The sequence below is a fragment of the Cannabis sativa genome, chromosome X (genome assembly GCF_029168945.1).
Source record: "Cannabis sativa cultivar Pink pepper isolate KNU-18-1 chromosome X, ASM2916894v1, whole genome shotgun sequence".
NCBI classification, from domain to species: domain Eukaryota; kingdom Viridiplantae; phylum Streptophyta; class Magnoliopsida; order Rosales; family Cannabaceae; genus Cannabis; species Cannabis sativa.
In genome coordinates, this window is record NC_083610.1 from 18,418,182 (window position 1) to 18,436,562 (window position 18,381).

Sequence of the window (18,381 nt, forward strand, 5' to 3'; positions counted from 1 at the left end):
AGACTGAACAAAAATTGGCGACACATGAAGAGTTTTCTCGACTAATGTTGAAAAAATTTGCGATGTTATAGGCAATATTGTTGGGTTTTGTGCCTTAAATAAAACTTATTTTAATATAATCAGATTTACTTATTAATAAAAGATCAGAAATCATTTTATGTTGCATGGTTCACATGATTTATTTCATGATTATGTTTAACGTATAAATTCTATTACGTCCATAACATATATATATATTTGTTCATGATTATAGTATCGTCAGCATAGTGGAATATAATCATGATAATATGTTCAAAAGTTTAATTCCCATGATTTGTCAGTTTACTGGATTTAGACTAACATGATAATCGGCGATAAGGTATACTTACACCTTAGATAAGTGTTATGTCCTTTTTAGGGCATTGGCAAAGTTTACCAGTATCGAATGTATGGTCAATATACATTGGAAGGGACCGATATTGATCTTGGATAAGATATCATAAACTTACCGTTATATATTTCTAAGTCAATATCAATGGTTGATCTTAGGTCTATGGATCTTAATCCTGATATGGTTATGTTCAACTTAGTTGTATTATTTATATTATTTAAGTTGTTCGTGGAAGCTAACTTATGATTCTGGAGGATATTTACATCTTGGGAATATGGTAGTTCAATTGAGTGATACCGCTGATTATAGATATAGAATCTGTAGCTTATATAAGTATTTAGAAGTGAAACGATAATTTCCTTTGAGTTTGGCGGAATAGAAATAAATGAATGAGACCTCATTTCAGTAATTATATTAGTTTACCGAAGTATCATTTATAGACAGCTAAGTGTTTTAAGGATAAAATGCATTGAAGGGTAGAACGGTAAATTTGTCCCTATTCAGTGTAGATCATCTATAGAGGATCGTTGACTATTAAGATTGTAACAATGGATAATCATAACGTATCTATATCGTGTTACATATAGAGCGTTCTATATAATTGAGAGTGTTATTCAATTTCAAATCTATAGTGGCGCACGGCGGAATTAATAAGTTAGAAAATTTACTTGGTGAATTTTAAATCTACTTATTGAAAACTCGATTATATAAGTCCATGGTCCCCTCACTAATTGAGATAATACTGCTTGCACACTCAGTTAATTAATTTTAATTAATCAATTATAATTCTAAAATTAGACTATGTCTTATTTAAGAATTTTCACTAAGCAATGGCTTAATTATAAAGAAATGAGATTTTGGGGTCAATTTATTAATTAAGTGATTTTGCATGGTTTAATTAATAAATTATATAAATGATAATTTTATTTGATAATTAATTATAATTATTAAATAAATAGTTTTTACATTTATTGGATTGAATTGAAAAATATAGTATTATTGAAAGAAGAATAAATGGTTGAAATAAAGTGGCAAAATTGTAACTAGAGATTGGTCCTATTAGTGGCTGGCCCTAGTGTTGATTTTTGCCAAATATTTTATTCTTTTTTAATCCATATAATTCAGCCCTAAGCCCTAAGAAAATGGTTTATAGAATAATTCTCCTATTTTTTATGGCACAACCATATTTTCTTATGGTCCCGTATGAAACAACCCATCGAAAAATATGGATAGTATGGGTGTTTATTGGATCACATCTAAATGGATTTGGACTCAACTGATCAAATTCAATCTAATCCAATCGAATTGAGTCATTTGATTCGATCCAATAGATGTATTAGATTAGATCGATTTTAACCATTAGATGTATTAGTTGATTTTCTATTGAATTGGATTTGGATCCATCCAATCTATTTTACTATTTAAGTTGATTTCATGAAAAAGAAAAATATATTAAAACATAATCTAAAACTTAATAATCCAACATACATAATAATTATTAGTTTAGTCCAACCTAATTCTCATGATCCCATAATAAAATTGCCAAAAAATAAAATTTATTCAATAAGCATTGACAATTTTATTAGTGTTTAAGGAGATAAAAATAAATATTTTAAATATATAGTAAATCAATTAATATATATTTTTAAATAAAATACATCAATATATAAAATTATAAATTATTTTAAAAATATATAAATATAATTAGATAATAATTGGATTGGTTTGGTTATCGATTCGGTTGAGTTATATATTGAATGGGATGTGACATTCAATAATCGATCCGATGTGATTGGATTTTTAAAATTTAAATCCGATCCAATTATAATTGATTATCCAATTTTATTAAATTGATTAGAATTGGATGTATTTGAATGAGATGACTCTGTGGACATCGTAATGGGCCGGGTTAGCAATCTTGAACAAAATATTAAGAGAAAATTACACTCTATACCCTTTTTATATTGTCCTCTTTTATTTTTACCTTCTTTTTAAAATCTATCATTTTTACCTCTTTTTTTAAACATTGTACCAATTTTACCCCTATCACTTCAAGATACTCTCTATGTGATTCTCTTATTAAGGGTATTTTGGGTACAATACATATAAAAAGAGGTATATTTCAAATAAACATAAAATTAGAGGTAAATTTGATTAATTGATGAATAAAAGAGGCATTTTTCAACTTACCCCCAAAATTAAGTTGGCTCCGAATCCTCAATATTAAACCGGGTCGTTCCAAGCAAGCCTTTCAAGGTCGATTCAACCATGGCTGACAAATCGGCGACGCGACGGCACACATCGGAGAGAATGGCTTCCAAAATTTTCAGAAACCCAAATCTAATTTTCCCTTTCGCTTTGATCTCCGCTGATGCGCTGCTCATATCTCTAATTATCGCTTACGTTCCTTGTAAGATCAATTTCTCTTGCTCTATCTCTTTAACAAATTTTGTAATTGTAATGTCATAATTCTCCCCCACCATTATCAGATACGAAGATCGATTGGGACGCTTACATGTCTCAGGTAACAATTTTTCTCAATCTTGTGTTTCTAAAACTTTCAGAACTATTGAAAAAGGAAAGCTGAGATTGAAGATTTTTAATTGAATTCTATTTTTTTTTTAAAAGGTTCAAATTGACTTTCTTAGCTTCTCAGTGGATAGCTAGATAATTTTTAGTTGATTTGGATTGATTTTTTGTTTTATTTATTTATTGGGGTATGATTATGAAGAACAGGTCATTGGTTTTCTTGGCGGGGAAAGAGATTATAAGAACTTGAAAGGTGACACAGGGCCATTGGTTTATCCAGCTGGGTTTCTATATGTTTATGCTGCTATCAGATATGTTACTGGTGGAGAAGTTTACCCGGCTCAGGTAGTTGATTTATTCTATCTTTTAAATCAAAATCTGTGTTCCTGATCAACAATGTTTGATTTTTTGTTGTTGTAAAAATATTATTTTGGTGGGAAATACTTGGCTTGAACTAGGAAGAACCATAGAAACTACGCTATATGAGGAGAAAGAGAATGGGATGATTTGCCCGAGATTCGGTGGATTATTGCTGTGAAGATAAATGAAGAATTAAATTGATGATTTGGATTTAAGAATAAAAGGGATGACAGGATATTATGATTATAACTTTGCTAACTTATCTATTTATCTTTCAAAGCTTAAAAATTCCCTTGATTTCTTTCTTTTTCTCTTTTTCAGTTCTCATCATTTTATTTATGTAATATACTAATTGCATTTAAATATATTAATTGACTCTTAATCTCTTTGTTACAGATTTTGTTTGGAATTTTGTACATCATAAATCTGGGAATCATTTTGGCCGTCTATTTGAAGACTGATGTGGTATGAAAACAATTTGTACATTTTTTTAGTGTCTGACACTAGTAGTATTTTTCCTTGAACAACTATGTAAAACTGCATTATTTGTTGTATTGCTTAATTTATTTTTAACCTTATTGAGTTGTTTAAAGCTCTTGTTTTTGGGATTTGCATAACTTAGGAAATTCTGATATTTTACATGTTTTGATTTAAATGCAATCTGCTCAATTATTTGCTTCTTCTACTTAAAAAGGCCTTGTTTTTTATTTTTGCTTGGACTCTTAATTGTCTTGCAGCTTCCTTGGTGGGCTCTAAGCCTGCTTCTTCTTTCAAAACGAGTTCATTCTATTTTTGTTCTTCGTCTTTTTAACGACTGTTTCACTATGTTGCTCCTTCATGCTTCACTGGCTTCCATTATTTACCAAAGGTGGCATCTGGGGTTGATCATTTTCAGGTATGTCTTTTGCATCTTCATTCCTTTTTCATAAGGTAGATGACGTTGATTAAAGTTTGTTTCTGGCTTCTGTAGTGGGGCAGTTTCAATAAAGATGAATGTACTACTTTATGCTCCACCTTTATTAATCCTAATGCTAAAGGTACATTCCATTTAGAATTATATCTACATGCAAAAAGTTATCTAATTGAACGTTTTACAGGAGCAGGCATTTTCTTTATAGTTTATATTTAATATTAATTTGTTTTAAAATGTCTTTTACAGGCTATGGATATTACTGGAGTGATATCTGCTTTAGCTGGTGCTGCACTTGTGCAGGTGCTTATCATGCCCCCTTTTGCTTTCTAAGGATTTAAGTTTTCTGATTATTTGGTTTTGAGGGCTCTAAATTTTGCATGTGTATACTGTTATTATTGTTAATATTTACAGAGTACTCGAGTTTTTAAATGCAGAAGTTGGATGATAAATTTTATTGATCTTCTTTCAACATGACTAGGTGAGTTGGACTTCGAGAGCATTTCCTGATTGTGATGTTCAGTTTCTTTCCCCTCATTGATGAATGGTTGTGCAGATACTTTTGGCACTGCCTTTTATCATATCATATCCATTTTCATACATATCAAGGGCCTTCAATCTTGGGCGTGTCTTCATCCATTTTTGGTACATTGGGCTGGTTCATGAAATCTTTCAAGATTTTGTCATATGATTTTTTAGTTCAGCTAATTTAATAATTTGGACGATGCAGAGATGAAAACTAACATCCACTCTATTTTTTTCAGGTCAGTTAATTTTAAGTTTGTTCCAGAGCCAATATTTGTTTCAAAATCATTTGCAGTCTCTTTGCTGATTGCTCACCTCGGTCTGCTTATTGCTTTTGCTCATTATAAATGGTGCAAGTAAGTTGAAGAACTTTTTATCTTCTGTTTGAGTATGATTTAAAAGTTAACTAACATTGCAGAGATCAGGTAAGGAAATTCATTTTCTATGTACTTGTGTTACACATCTTGACATTATAATTGGTATAAGCCTCTTAAACCCGAATTTTCACTCAATATGTTTATGTGATTGTCATTTGCAGGCATGAAGGAGGCCTTCTAAATTTTTTGCATTCTATACTGGTCTCTATAAAGTTAAGATTATCACCTTCCACCTCGAAGAATTCTAACGATGGTCATAGATCATTGAAGGTGCTCAAAGCAGAACGTAAGCTTTGGAATTCTCATAAACTTTAGTTCGATTTCCATTTTCTGCTTCCTCTTTATTTATTTACATGCCATCTTCTCTGATGTTTTCAGATATTGTCACAACAATGTTTGTCGGAAACTTCATTGGCATTATATGTGCCCGATCATTGCATTATCAGTTCTACTCGTGGTAAGTTCTGGTGGACCAAAATTATTGCCTGTATGCCATGATTTTAGTATCTTTAAAATTGCTCCTCGCTGCCACGCTCATGTTTGTAGATCCTGAGGCTTTTAGCCGTTAAAAATTTAATTGGGATTCACCAAAGTTGTCCTCTTGACTTAAATCTAGCTTATCCATTGTCGTTTAATTGCAGGTATTTCTATAGCATACCGTATCTGCTTTGGAAGACTCGTTATCCTACTTTGTTACGGTATGTTTGTTTCCATTTCCGGCCTTACTTTATCCCACTTATGAAGTTGTATGATGATTTTGTTTGCCCTGCAGTGTACTTTTGTTTATCGGAATAGAGTTCTGCTGGAATGTTTATCCTTCAAATGCTTTTTCATCAGCACTCTTGTTATGTCTCCATTTAGTAATATTGTTTGGTCTATGGTCTGCTCCATCTGAATTTCCTTATGTGAGCAATACAAAAACTGAATAGACACAAGAAAAGACCTATAAAACACATTAAGTGTTTCTTTGTGTTGTTCTGTCCTTAATTTTGCATTGTTTTGTATACTTGATTATACATAAACCACAAGGAACACCATGATTGCAGAGAAGAACTAGTAATTTTCTTAGCATCTATTGCCTAAGGCGTTGTTGTTGTTGGGTCTTTTTGTAGTAGACTTTACTATTTAATTTTAAATTCAATTTATCAGTTCTAATTTTTTGTTTACTTTACCATATAGTACACCACCAAAAATGCTGTTATCTCGAGACAAAAGCTAACTTATAAAATGTTGGATAGTGGGTTTCACAAATTTTATTTTTAATTTATATAGGGCTAGTATAGTTGTATTGTTGGTGCTATTAGCAATTCGTATTATTATTTCTTGTTTGGAATTGGTATGTATTGGACTCATATTTTGATAGTTGAATTATTTTTAGATAAATACTATTAATTTGGACATTTTCTCTTTATCCTATGTTTGGTACAATGGGTGGAAAATTGAAGAGAGAAAATGGGGGTAGAAAGAAAAATTAGAAAGAAGTAGATGAAAATATGATGCTTTCTTTATTATTTGGTATTTAGGAAAGAAAAAAAAATTACTATATTATAGTGCATTTTATAACAACTTTTTTAATCAATTGTTTTCTTTTTATAAAATGTGAATATTTTCAAGAAATGTGTTCTACAAAATTATTTTTACTTTTTCAATTTTTGAAATGAAAATAAAAAATTTGAAGAAAAAAGGAAAAATTTACGTAATAAACTAAATAGAACCTCTATTTAAGAATACCCTTTAATTTATTATAAAAATATCAAGTCCCAATTTGGACCAGTTATAAATAAGAATAACCTTTAAATTGTAATTAATTATACATTTTCTAAGTCTCACATTAACAAAGTATACATCTATTTAAGAATAATTACATCTTTATAAAATATATACGTATATTTTGTAAATTTGTTTACATAAAATTAATAATTTTATTCCAAATTGTATTATATGTATTAACATTATATTTACTTTTAAACAATTCTATTATAATATAGTATTAATAATTATTTATTGTTATTATTATTACATTGATATTTTTTGGTATTTTATTTTTTTTTTTCTAGTGTAACTCTATTTACTTATAACTTCTCAATTAGAATATAATTTGCTTAGTCCCAAGTGTATTCTTGAATAGAGGTTCTACTGTATTTAAAAAAAAAATTACAAAAATACATCAACATGGAAAAAAAAAATTACGCTTTGAATTTTTTTATTTATGCAAATATCTTTTTTGAAAAAGTAATAAACTATTTTTTTTATATATATAGTTTATTTATAGTTGACATGAAGTTATTATTATTTTTTTTTTTGTTATTTTATAGTTATCGCGAGATTTATTTCTTGTTGTCTTTTGGTTGTCTTCTTTCCTTTTACTAAGCAAAGTGTATTTTTGTAATTTTAAGACTTTACAAGTGTGTTTTTTAAATAAAAACTTAAGGCCATAAAATTTTAAAAACATAAAAAAAAAAATTATTTTTGAAAATTACTCCTAAAAAAATCACTTTCAAAATTTATTTATATATTTTTTTTTCTTAATTATAATATATTAGCATTCTCTTTCATTAAATTTTGGAACGTGATCTCAATTTGGGCCCCAAACCTTAGAAGCTGGCCCTCAGACCAAGAACCAGACCCTAGCCCAGACCTGACTCTCGAACCCATACTCAACCCCCAAACTTGTACCTAACCCCAGACCCAGACTCGAACCTCAGACACAGTCTCGGACTCGTACCCGAACCCCGACCCGGACTCGACCCCAGTACCTAAACCCCGCTCCCGAACCTGCACCTGTCCTGGACCCTTACCTAGCCCCGAAACCCGTATCCGACCTAAACCTTGTACCCTAGCTTCGAAAATCAAACTTGAACCCAGACCCTGGAATCAAGACCCCAGCCACGACCCCCGAACCTAGATTTGGACTCAACTCGAATGTTGGATACAGACCTAAATCCTAGCCTAAACTCTCAACTTGGACCCGAACCTAGACCCTTTACTCAAACTCAGGCCCTGATCTCGTACCTAACCGCAGATCTCAAACTCAGGCCCTGATCTCGTACCTAACCGCAGATCCCAAACTCAGACCCGGGCCCTAAACCCACACCTTTGTCTTTTACTTTATGTTATTTGCATAAGATTCTTTTTCCTAATTTAGAGAGAAAGAAAAAACTATGTAAATGTTATTAGACCTAATTTGATTGAGTTTGGTTGTTAGATTTAAACAGCCAAATTCAATCGAATAAAGAAGAAGATCTAGTCCCATAGTACACTCCAATCCCACTATTAAGGTTAAAATTTTTGCATAAAATAAATGTGAAATTTCATATTATATAAGAACCCTACGAGTATTTTATTTTTGTGATTCAAAAATTTGACTGAAGGAATTTTATTATGAATGACTATATAGTATAGAATAGGTAGTATACTCTAAATAATAATACTACAATAATAGCAATAGTATTCAAACTTGTAGCAATAGCAAGTATAATGATTATGTACATTATACATGCATGTATTCACCTATATATATGTGTAACTTTGATAAAGAATATGAAGCAAAGTGAAGAACAGAAAAGAATACAAAGTTTATTACTCGGTCTAAATTTATAACATTTTTAATTTTTTGTTGTTTTTTTTGTTGGGCAGCCTATCCTAGTCTCCATTTGGCCATGTGTGTCCATCCATGCTCACTTCATTTGGTTTCTTATTAGTAATTAGTGTTGTTTTATACAGTACACACTATACATAACACCAATTAACATAAAGATTAAAAAGCTTGATACATTTCAGTTGGTTTCTAAAACTCAAGAAAAGAATTGTTTTTTTTTTACTTTTCTAATCTATTCGTCAACGTTATACAAGTATATAATTTCATTTTCCTTCTCTCTCGCTTCTGAATAAAACTTTTGAAATTTATTTTATTTTTATTTTAAAATCAAAGTTGCAAACATGAACTAATGTGTTTGTCAACTAAACGAATATCATTAGAAAAATTTAGGTTTCAATGGTTAATCTTTTTAACTAATTAAAAATAATATCTCATATTTACATTATATATTTGTTGAGAAAAATAATAATAAAAAAAAATTATTCAACCAGAAAAAGAGAGAACAAAAAAAGTTACATTTGAGTTAATAAATGTAACTTTAATACTTTTAAAATTGATTTTATAGTTAAATTTTCTTTTTGTAACCTAATACCCTTTGAGAAAAATATATATGTTTGAGCCTTTCACACCAATTTGTGAGCATGGTTGGTGGTCTAATCAAAACTCTACTACTCAACACATCGAAGCTTTCTCAGAGTAATGGACGTTCTTGTAGCCTGCTGTAGTTCATGGCCTTCCCACATTTGAACCCCTGGATTGCGATTAATCTCATGCTTCCATTCATATCTTGCTTCTCCAGACATCAGAATCAGAGAGCCTGGATTCAGATAAACTGGGATCTTCTTTCTATTTGCACTACTACTACTACTACTACTCTCACCACCTTCAGCTTCAACTTGGCTGAAATGCATTACACATGATGACTCTAAAGAAACAATAGCAATTCCATCTTCAAATCTCATAAGGTCAACATGTGCACATATTCCCTGTAATAATCAAAATATGGGTAAATCTTAGTCTCAATTCATGAACAATCAAAACCAATATCACATTTACAATACCAAGTTTTTTAGTACTATTTTTTTTTTTTAGAAATTTGCCGCGAAACACTATTATGTTTTAATTTTTATACATTTAATCTTTTATTTTTTAGCAAAACTCCTTTTATTTATTTATTTATTTATTTATTTTGCAAATTCAAAGTGTCCATTAAATATTACCGTTAAATTCTATTTGAATTACTACTATATCGATTTTGAGATTTTCCTACTACATATACACACAATATACACACAGATGTACAGTGGTCATCCTGTTGATATTTAACAGTAATATTTAAATAGCGTGTCAAATTTATAAAAAAAAAATAAAGTTAAAGGGTTTTACCAAAAAAAAAAAGAAAATTAAGTGTATAACATAAGGGTTTCCCTGCAAATTTCTCTTCTTTTTTTTTACTGTAATTGGTAACAAAGATATGTCACAATAGCAAAAACTGAAAATTTGTATCTAATCCATATGAATGGGTGTAAGAATTTGTATAAAAATACACACATTTATAACAATCACATGCCACTTATATTATATCTGCCCTAAAAAAACTATAATATTATGAATCATTTCGCACCTCACCTGGATGGTACAAATTTGCAATAAGTTGATCAAAGAGAGGTTGTCTCCATAACAAATCTGATGGAAAAGGGGAAAGCAGCTCGTTTCTTCTGCCATTGCAGCTTTCTAAATCCGTAGGGACATGAATGGAGCAAGAAAGAACTGCATCATGAATGGAATCTGAAAGTGCCATTGCCCAAGATGGAAGCTCTCCAAACCTCATAGCCTACCATAGGGATGTCAATAATTGAATTTAAAACAAAACCCATTTATCTACATTCTTTCTATCTAGTTCATATATACAATAATACATAATATTATATTATTGCACCTGGTTATGAGAGGCTTCAGACAACCATCCTTCTGCAACATTGAGTTTATATAGAACATGTTTATTAATGTCGGGTAATTGGATTGAGGAGAAAAGGAAATAGCAACGAAGAGAAGAAAAACGCACCGTTTTGGAGAGCGGAGAGCAATGAGGACTGGTGATGGGGAGAGAGAAAGTCTCTGCAAATCCATAACCCTCTAATTTCTTCGAATCGTTCCCAGAAACAAATATTTGACTCAGATTGGTCCTCTGCTTCTTCTTCTTCTTCCGATGATTCGCCGAAGAGTTGAACGAGAAGTTGTTTGTCAGTATTCATTTTGTCTCAAAAATCAAATTGCGAGAGTTTGGATGGGCAATCACTCCCTATTCGTGTTTTGTCCTTAGTAATATTTCCCAAAATACACAGCTAAATATTATGATTTTTTTGCAACACAATTTTTTCAATATTTTTATTTTTTAAAAAGTAAATACTATTTTAGACTTTATGTTTTGTAAAAGTTATCAATTGAATCATTTATTTTGTTAAATGATAAAATAGACTCTGTATTTTTCAAAATTGTACAAACAGGACTCTGAACTATTTTTTGTTAATCAAAATAAAGCTTAATAATAATCTGATTTAGAGATGTTATGACAAAAATAATTATATTTTATGTATCTATTCATATTAGAAATTGTTTTAAAGTTGGTTATATTAAAAAAATAATTTTTTTGAAAATTGAGCTCAATGTCCTATTTTTATCATTTTGGAAAAGATAGGGTCCAATTTATTTAACAAAACAATGGTTTAATTGATAATTTTCGCAAAACACAAGATCCAAAATAGTATTTACTATTTTTTAAATGGACTTTTTGAAGCAAAATTTAGACAATGCTTAGTAATTATTTTTTAAAAAAATATAAAAATTATTAAGCATTGTCTTCTTTACAAAATAAAAATTTGTTTCCGCATCCAACAAAAGTACTTTGTCTATTTTTTATTTTTTTTTTTATTTTTTCACTGTTTATCGAGATTTTTAGAAACTAAGACCATCTCTAATGAGAAATGTAAAAATTGTAATATATTTGACACAAAAAATAATTTTATGGTAAATTTACATCAAATTTTAGCTTTGTGCTCCAATGAACAATTGCAAAATTTTAATGTAAAATTTAATATTTAATTAATGTTTTATTAAAAAAATAAAACACTAAAAACTTTATAACCTATTTTATTATTATTTTAATATGTAAGATAATAAAAAAATAATATAAATATTTGATAATTTAATGTCATAGTTAAATATACTAATAAAATAATACGTATGACATAAATATAAATAAAAAAGGGGATAGTGCATTTATTGTGGTGTAAATTTTATATCATAGCAAGTGTTGTGCCAAATTTGATAAAAAAATTTGCCATGTGCCTAATTTACATCACTTTTTGGCACACTTTTTGTTAAATAAACTGTATTTTAGCTTTATACCACTTGTTTACATCTCTATTAGAGATGCTCTAATAAAATAAGAGCTTAAGAAATAATAAAATACAATAATAAATAAGATAAAGTTTTTTGTGTTTTTACAATAATATTTGCAAGAAATCCTAACCCTGCCCTCTTGGTTTCTCTTGAAGAAGAAAAAAGCTCAAAGTGATTTTTACAGAGCTTTGACTACTTGATTTTTCAATCACACCTTCGTATGGAAATAAAAGGGTATTTATAGGCTAAATGACGAGCATGACCCCCCTAGGTTTTCTGTAAAAAGTCCACTACCACTAGTAGGGTAAAATACATGCAAAAAGCTAATTATTGGGCCCCAAAGATTGTTTTGTGCTCGTGCGTTGAAGCAGCTGGACAATAGGGGACCGTCATTCGTATAGGACACGTGTCACCAAAAGGTTTAACCTTGAAAAGTAAATGTCTGAAATAACCGTCTGGCAAAAAAGTGTATATGGTGTGTGCACTACCATGTTTTGGCACAAGGGACAAGATTTGATCCTGTGTTAGAAAAAGCATAAATGTCGTTGGGCGATCCAGGTTCTTCATCAAGGTAGACGTCTGCATTCCTTTTGGGCGGTCGGCGTCCGTGATAGGCCCTTTGAGTAACCTTTTAGGTATCGCTTGGGCAAACTTCTAACCTGGGTATCTCTGGATCCTAGAGTGATGATAAGTCTTTTGTGTCCCAAAAGCCAAAATAAGGCAGTATAAATCTCTGCATATCCTTTGGTCTTTACTTGTTTTCGAATCCACAAGGCTTCTCCATGACTTGGTATAATTGGGGGGATTTAATTAATGAGATCTTGAAGTTGTATATTGTTGGGATTGTATGCCTTAAATAAAACCCAATTTTATTGTAATCTTATTTACTTACAATAAATATCAAAAATCATACAATGACTCAGTCATAAGCTTTGATTCACATGATTGTAGGTTTAATAATTAGTTCTATTAAATTTCGAACATATAATTATTCACAATTATAGTGATGTCATCACAGTGGAAAGTAATTGTGATTATATACTTCAAATTATTTAATCTCACGATTTATCAGTGCACTAGATTCATACTAACGTGATAATCAGTGATGGGGTTTACTTATACTTGAATAAGTATAATGTATTTTCTAGGATATTAATAAAGTAAACTAGCATCAGATATATTGGCCATACATAAGAATAGACTGGTATTTACAACAGAATAAATATAGTAAACTTACCGTAATATCTTTTTTAGGTAAATCTTTAATAGTTGATCTTAAATCAATGATCTTAATCTTGAGATGATTAGGTTCTAGCTTAACTGTGTTATTCTTGTTCCTTGATTTGTTTGTTCGAAGCCTACTAGTAGGTTTGGCTCAATACTTACATCTTGGGAGCAAGGTAGTACAATACCTCTAGTCATAGATATGGAATCTATAACTTCTATAAGTTCATAGAAGTGAAACGATAATTTTCTTAGAGCTTGGCTAAACTCGTTTAAATGATTGAGGCCTCGTTTCGACAAACACATTAATTTCCTAAAATATTATTTACAAGTAGCTAAGTGTTTTAAGAATAAAATACATTGAAGGATAAAACTGTAATATAGTCCCTATTCAATATAAACCATCTATGGAGTACCATTGATTATTTAGATTGAAATAATGAATAACTTATAGCGTATCTAATCCTGAAGAATAGAACATTCTATGTAATCAAGAGTGCAATTCTGAATCTATAGTGGAGTCAGAAGAAATTAATAAGATAGATATTTTACTTGGTTAATTCTAGAACTACTTATTAGAAGCTTGACTATATAGGTCCATGGTCCCCAAACTACTTAAGATAATGTTCCCTTGTAGACTCAATTAATTAGTTTTAATTAATCAAATAGAATTCTAAATGAGACTAGATCTTATTTATAAATTTTACTAAGCAAAGACAAATTTGAAAAGAAAAATGAAATAAAAGGTTTATTTGTTATATAAGAAACTTTGTTAAGTCTAATTAATATATAAGATAAATGGTAATTTTATTTGAAAATTATTTATAATTATTAAATAGACAAAATTAATTTTTATAGACTTAGAATAGAAAAATATAAGTTTAAATAAAATGGCAATTTTGAAACCCACGAGCTTCTACTATATAGAATTCAGCCATGGGGTAATAAAAAGCCATTTTATGTCTCTTTTTTTATTCCATTCAATTCTAACTCCAACCCTAAGAAAATACTATAAATACCTCAATAGCTCTCACTATTCTACACCTCTCTCAATATGAGATTCACTTCTCTTCACTTGCCTATAAGAATTTTCAAATTCCTCTCTCTCTTTTCTCTCTAGTCTACTCGCATATATACTCTTATATATAATGTATACAGCTTAGGATGATCATAGAATTCTAGCCAGATAAATGAGATTTTGAGAGTTATTATATTATAGTATATACAAATATTTTTCATTTGTTATTCTTCTCTAGTTTTTTGTGAGCCACAATATTCAAAACTTGCCCAGACATGTCAAGGCAACACACAAGCAGTGTGGAAGACTATGTAGCCTTTCACATCCTAAAGGAGAATCGAGGTTATGTTCCTGATTACACTCCGCAACAGAAAGGAATTAAGGGTGATAGAACATAATGAAATGAGACATTTAATTCCGCTGCAATCACTATAGGGTTTTCTTAAACTTTATGTGTTTAATTTGAATTATTTTAAGATTCCATGTTTAGGATGTTAAATTAGTAATAATCAACATACTTGTTTAGTTAAAGTAAGATTCTGGTTAAATATGCTTTCCAACATATCTCTCTTTTTATGTCATGTGTCTCTCGTCTAAAAACACAGATAATATTCACCCCCTAAGCTTTCGGACTCTTTGAGTTGCGGGAGCTTGCAGTCTTACTTCAGATCTTTGAGGTACATTCATGATACGTGGGTGAATATTGAGAACACTGGCGGACATTTACATATCGGGAACATAGTAGCAAGTAAATTATTAAAAATCAATAAGAAATCTAACTGTAGCTGGTTGAATAGAGAAATGGGTTTGTGACAGAGATGTAGAAGATTGTATTGAAGTGAAAAATTCACATAATATTAGGTTGGGACAAACTGAAATTTTAATTTTTTTTTTTTTTTTTTTTTTTTTATGAATGAGGAAGATAGATCAAGTGGTTGTTGCAAAATAATAATTAGATGTAATTTTTAAAAATTAATTAAGTATTCCAAATTTATGTTAAAAGGGGTGGAAGTCTAAATTTTGTAAAACTAAAATAAAATTTTATTGTAAATATTATAGTTAAATGATTTGAATGTTAAAAATATCATAATAAGAACTTAGATATAAAAATAAAATTACTTATAAATATTTATGGCTAAAAGGCTCTTATTAAATATTTAAATTAAAATTAATTATTTTAGAAATATCGTTAATTATGATTAATTTAATTCTAATTTTTTTTACCTATTAATAAAAAAAAAAATAACCATTATTACAATAAAAATATAAACATTTATTCTTTACTATATATTAGAATTATATTTTTAAATAATTATTTATTATAATATTAAAAAAATTAAATTAACCGTCAATATATTATTTAATTTAAGAATAATTAGCTTTTTTAGTCCCTGTACTTATGACACTATACTATGATGCCCCTTAATTTATAAGTGTAGTTAAAAATACCCCCTAAAATATATCAGTTGGAATAGTATAATCCTTCTATCTAATTTTGTTAAAATTGACTAAAGTTGACTGTTAAATTAATAATGTGGCATTATACATAGATAGTAGTTGAAAAATTATATACCATTAGGAAAATAAATTACAAGTCATAAAAATTACAATCACAGGAAAAAAAATGAAAAATAACATCCCAAAAAATAGAATATCATTACCTTAATTTTCCAAAAATCCCATGTTCTTTCTAGTGATATCCATCTCTTCAAATACTGTAGAATCCTAATTTTACACCTTTTTCTAATTTGAACGGCTAAAAAGCGATTGGAATTATTTTAATAAAATTATTTTTATTAAAGGTTATGAAATCATTTTTTAATCATCTTTCATTGTCAGTTATTATGCCACCTCATAGTCAATTTTCCCTTTAAAAAGAGATGAAATTACTACTCTATCCTTTGTTATAATACCACATCATCAATACAAACGGTATGTTTAAACAAAATAAACAGAAGGACTAAATGTATGCATATAAAATTATACAAGGACTATTTATAACAAGCTGAATAGATTAAGGGGCATAATAGTATAGTGTCATAAGTACAGAGAGTAAAAAAGATAATTATTCTTAATTTAATTAATATATACGAAAAAAATATTTCCACTTTTCCGAAAATTCTTTCTAACATTCGTCATTAAAGTAGCAAAATATATTGGATTTTCAGTTATACATAATTATAATATGTAATATATAGGTTAGGAGCATACCAACACCTCCTCTTTCACCACTATTCAATCAAAGCTATTAATTTTTTTATTTTTTTGAGTAAAATCAAAGCTATTAAATTGTTTTGTATTTTTCCAATTTTTTTTTAATAAGATTAACTTTAAATAACATGAATATATATTATTATTTATTTGGGTAACGTTTTAAATAACATATATAATTCAAGATTCTTGTAGTAAAGAATTCCACAAAATTATTTTGAAATAGAAAAACATTAAATTAAAAAAAAAAATAAAAAGCCAGAAATCACTGTCTTTCCCCACCGCCTCATGACCTCCCAATTTATATAAATATAAATATAAAATACATATATATATAGGGACATGATTTGGTCCCGTTATGCCAAAATAGGGAATACAATCCCTGATTGTACTGTAGCCGTTGGATTGAATTGGGGGTTGATCTAAGGGCTGGGGTTAAAGTAGGGGTAGTTAGGGGGGGAAAAATGGTAACCGGTTGGTTTTTTGTATTTTAAATTAATTAATTTTTAAAAAAACTGACACCGATTGACGTTTGATGTACGTGACAGTTACCAATTTTTGAAAATACATTAGTCTTTCCTTCTTCTTCTTCGTGGGTATAAAGAGTTAGGTTTATTTTAGGGCAGTTGTTATTTTCTTTTTCTTCTTCAAATTTTCTTCTTCTTCTTCTCATTTTCTTCTTGTTCTTCGAATTTTCTTCTTCTTCTTCCCATTTTTTTTTTGTTCTTCACATTTTCTTTGGGAGAGGAAACTGTAGTACTTTCAGAGTTGGTGCACTTGGTTTTGTTTGTCTCTGGCTCCTTCTCCGAACGAGGTGGGTTTGTACAAGTAATTTTCTCATTCTTTTGCATATTGTTTGATATTTACTTTAGATAATGTTAGATACTAGTTAGGAAGGAGGTCCTGACTGCCATTCCTCGTGATTTTTTATTTTTCAATCAATAAAGTACTAAAAAATTATATAGAAATTTGTTGGTGTTAATCTGTTTTCAGAAAAAAAAAAGTTGTTGTTACAGTAAAACGTTGTATGTGTTCTCCTTCGTTATATTTTACATATTATTGTTATTTTTTTTATTAAAATGGAATTTTTGTTGTAAAATATATAGTCAAAAAAGTGGAAATTTCAAAGTTATGCAGATAGAACAAGAAAACTTAATTTGTTTCTCAGTTTGGGTTAAGTTGGATAGTAATGCATTTGTCATTCATGGAAAAAGAAAACTTAATTTGTTTCTCAGTTTGGGTTAAGTTGGATAGTAAAGTATTTGTCAAAATTGTGATGTGGTGTTCAATCCGTGTATTTGCATTGCGTATTTATTTTTTCTGTTCCATTTTTGGTTTATTGAGTAGTTTTAATCCGTTTTACTGTGCCTTAAATCTCGCTTATTCAAGAAGTTTTGATTCACGGGTTGCGTAAAATTGAAGGTACATTTTATGTTCCCCAATTTTACACAAGTACTAGGAAGTAGTTTTGATTCGATTCATGTGTTTACCCTTTTTGTTTGTTGATTTATTGTGAAAGTGTGTTGGATTAATTTATACCCTTGCAGTGAAACAATTTTAATGAAAGAATGTAATGAAAGAAAGAAAAACAATGTAAACATTGGTATGTACAGTGTTGCTGAAAAATAATTGTTTTCGGAAATCAATTTTATTGACCAAAAAAAAAAATTGAAAGAAAGGAAAACAATGAAATGGTGATGGCTGTCATGTGTTGGGTAGTGAGTGATTTTTGTACTTTAATTAGAAGTTGTAGTTTGTATTTTCCTATTGTTATGAATTTATTTTGAAAAATTGGATGGTTTAGACAGAAGATTCATGAGTTAATGAGATACACTATTGATAAAAACTATGGCAGTT

The 18,381-nt window shown here is 29.2% G+C and overlaps 2 protein-coding genes across 2 annotated transcripts; one reads left to right on the plus strand and one right to left on the minus strand.

Annotated features, from left to right (window-relative positions):
• Positions 1–2,569: 2,569 nt before the first annotated feature.
• LOC115695222 (dol-P-Man:Man(5)GlcNAc(2)-PP-Dol alpha-1,3-mannosyltransferase) lies at positions 2,570–6,226 on the plus strand. Its single transcript, XM_030622316.2, has 13 exons — positions 2,570–2,780; positions 2,860–2,894; positions 3,107–3,244; positions 3,656–3,724; positions 3,997–4,154; positions 4,230–4,296; positions 4,419–4,472; positions 4,726–4,814; positions 4,934–5,050; positions 5,233–5,357; positions 5,450–5,528; positions 5,713–5,769; positions 5,844–6,226. Exons 1-13 carry the CDS (start codon positions 2,639–2,641, stop codon positions 5,998–6,000), a joined length of 1,287 nt encoding a protein of 428 aa, XP_030478176.2. The 5' UTR covers positions 2,570–2,638; the 3' UTR covers positions 6,001–6,226.
• Positions 6,227–9,059: 2,833 nt separating this feature from the next.
• Positions 9,060–11,066, minus strand: LOC115697011 (uncharacterized protein P8A3.02c). The gene is made up of 4 exons (XM_030623944.2): positions 10,735–11,066; positions 10,609–10,640; positions 10,294–10,503; positions 9,060–9,655 (listed from the first exon to the last, which is right to left on the minus strand). Exons 1-4 carry the CDS (start codon positions 10,922–10,924, stop codon positions 9,338–9,340), a joined length of 750 nt encoding a protein of 249 aa, XP_030479804.2. The 5' UTR covers positions 10,925–11,066; the 3' UTR covers positions 9,060–9,337.
• Between the last annotated feature and the right edge of the window lie 7,315 nt (positions 11,067–18,381).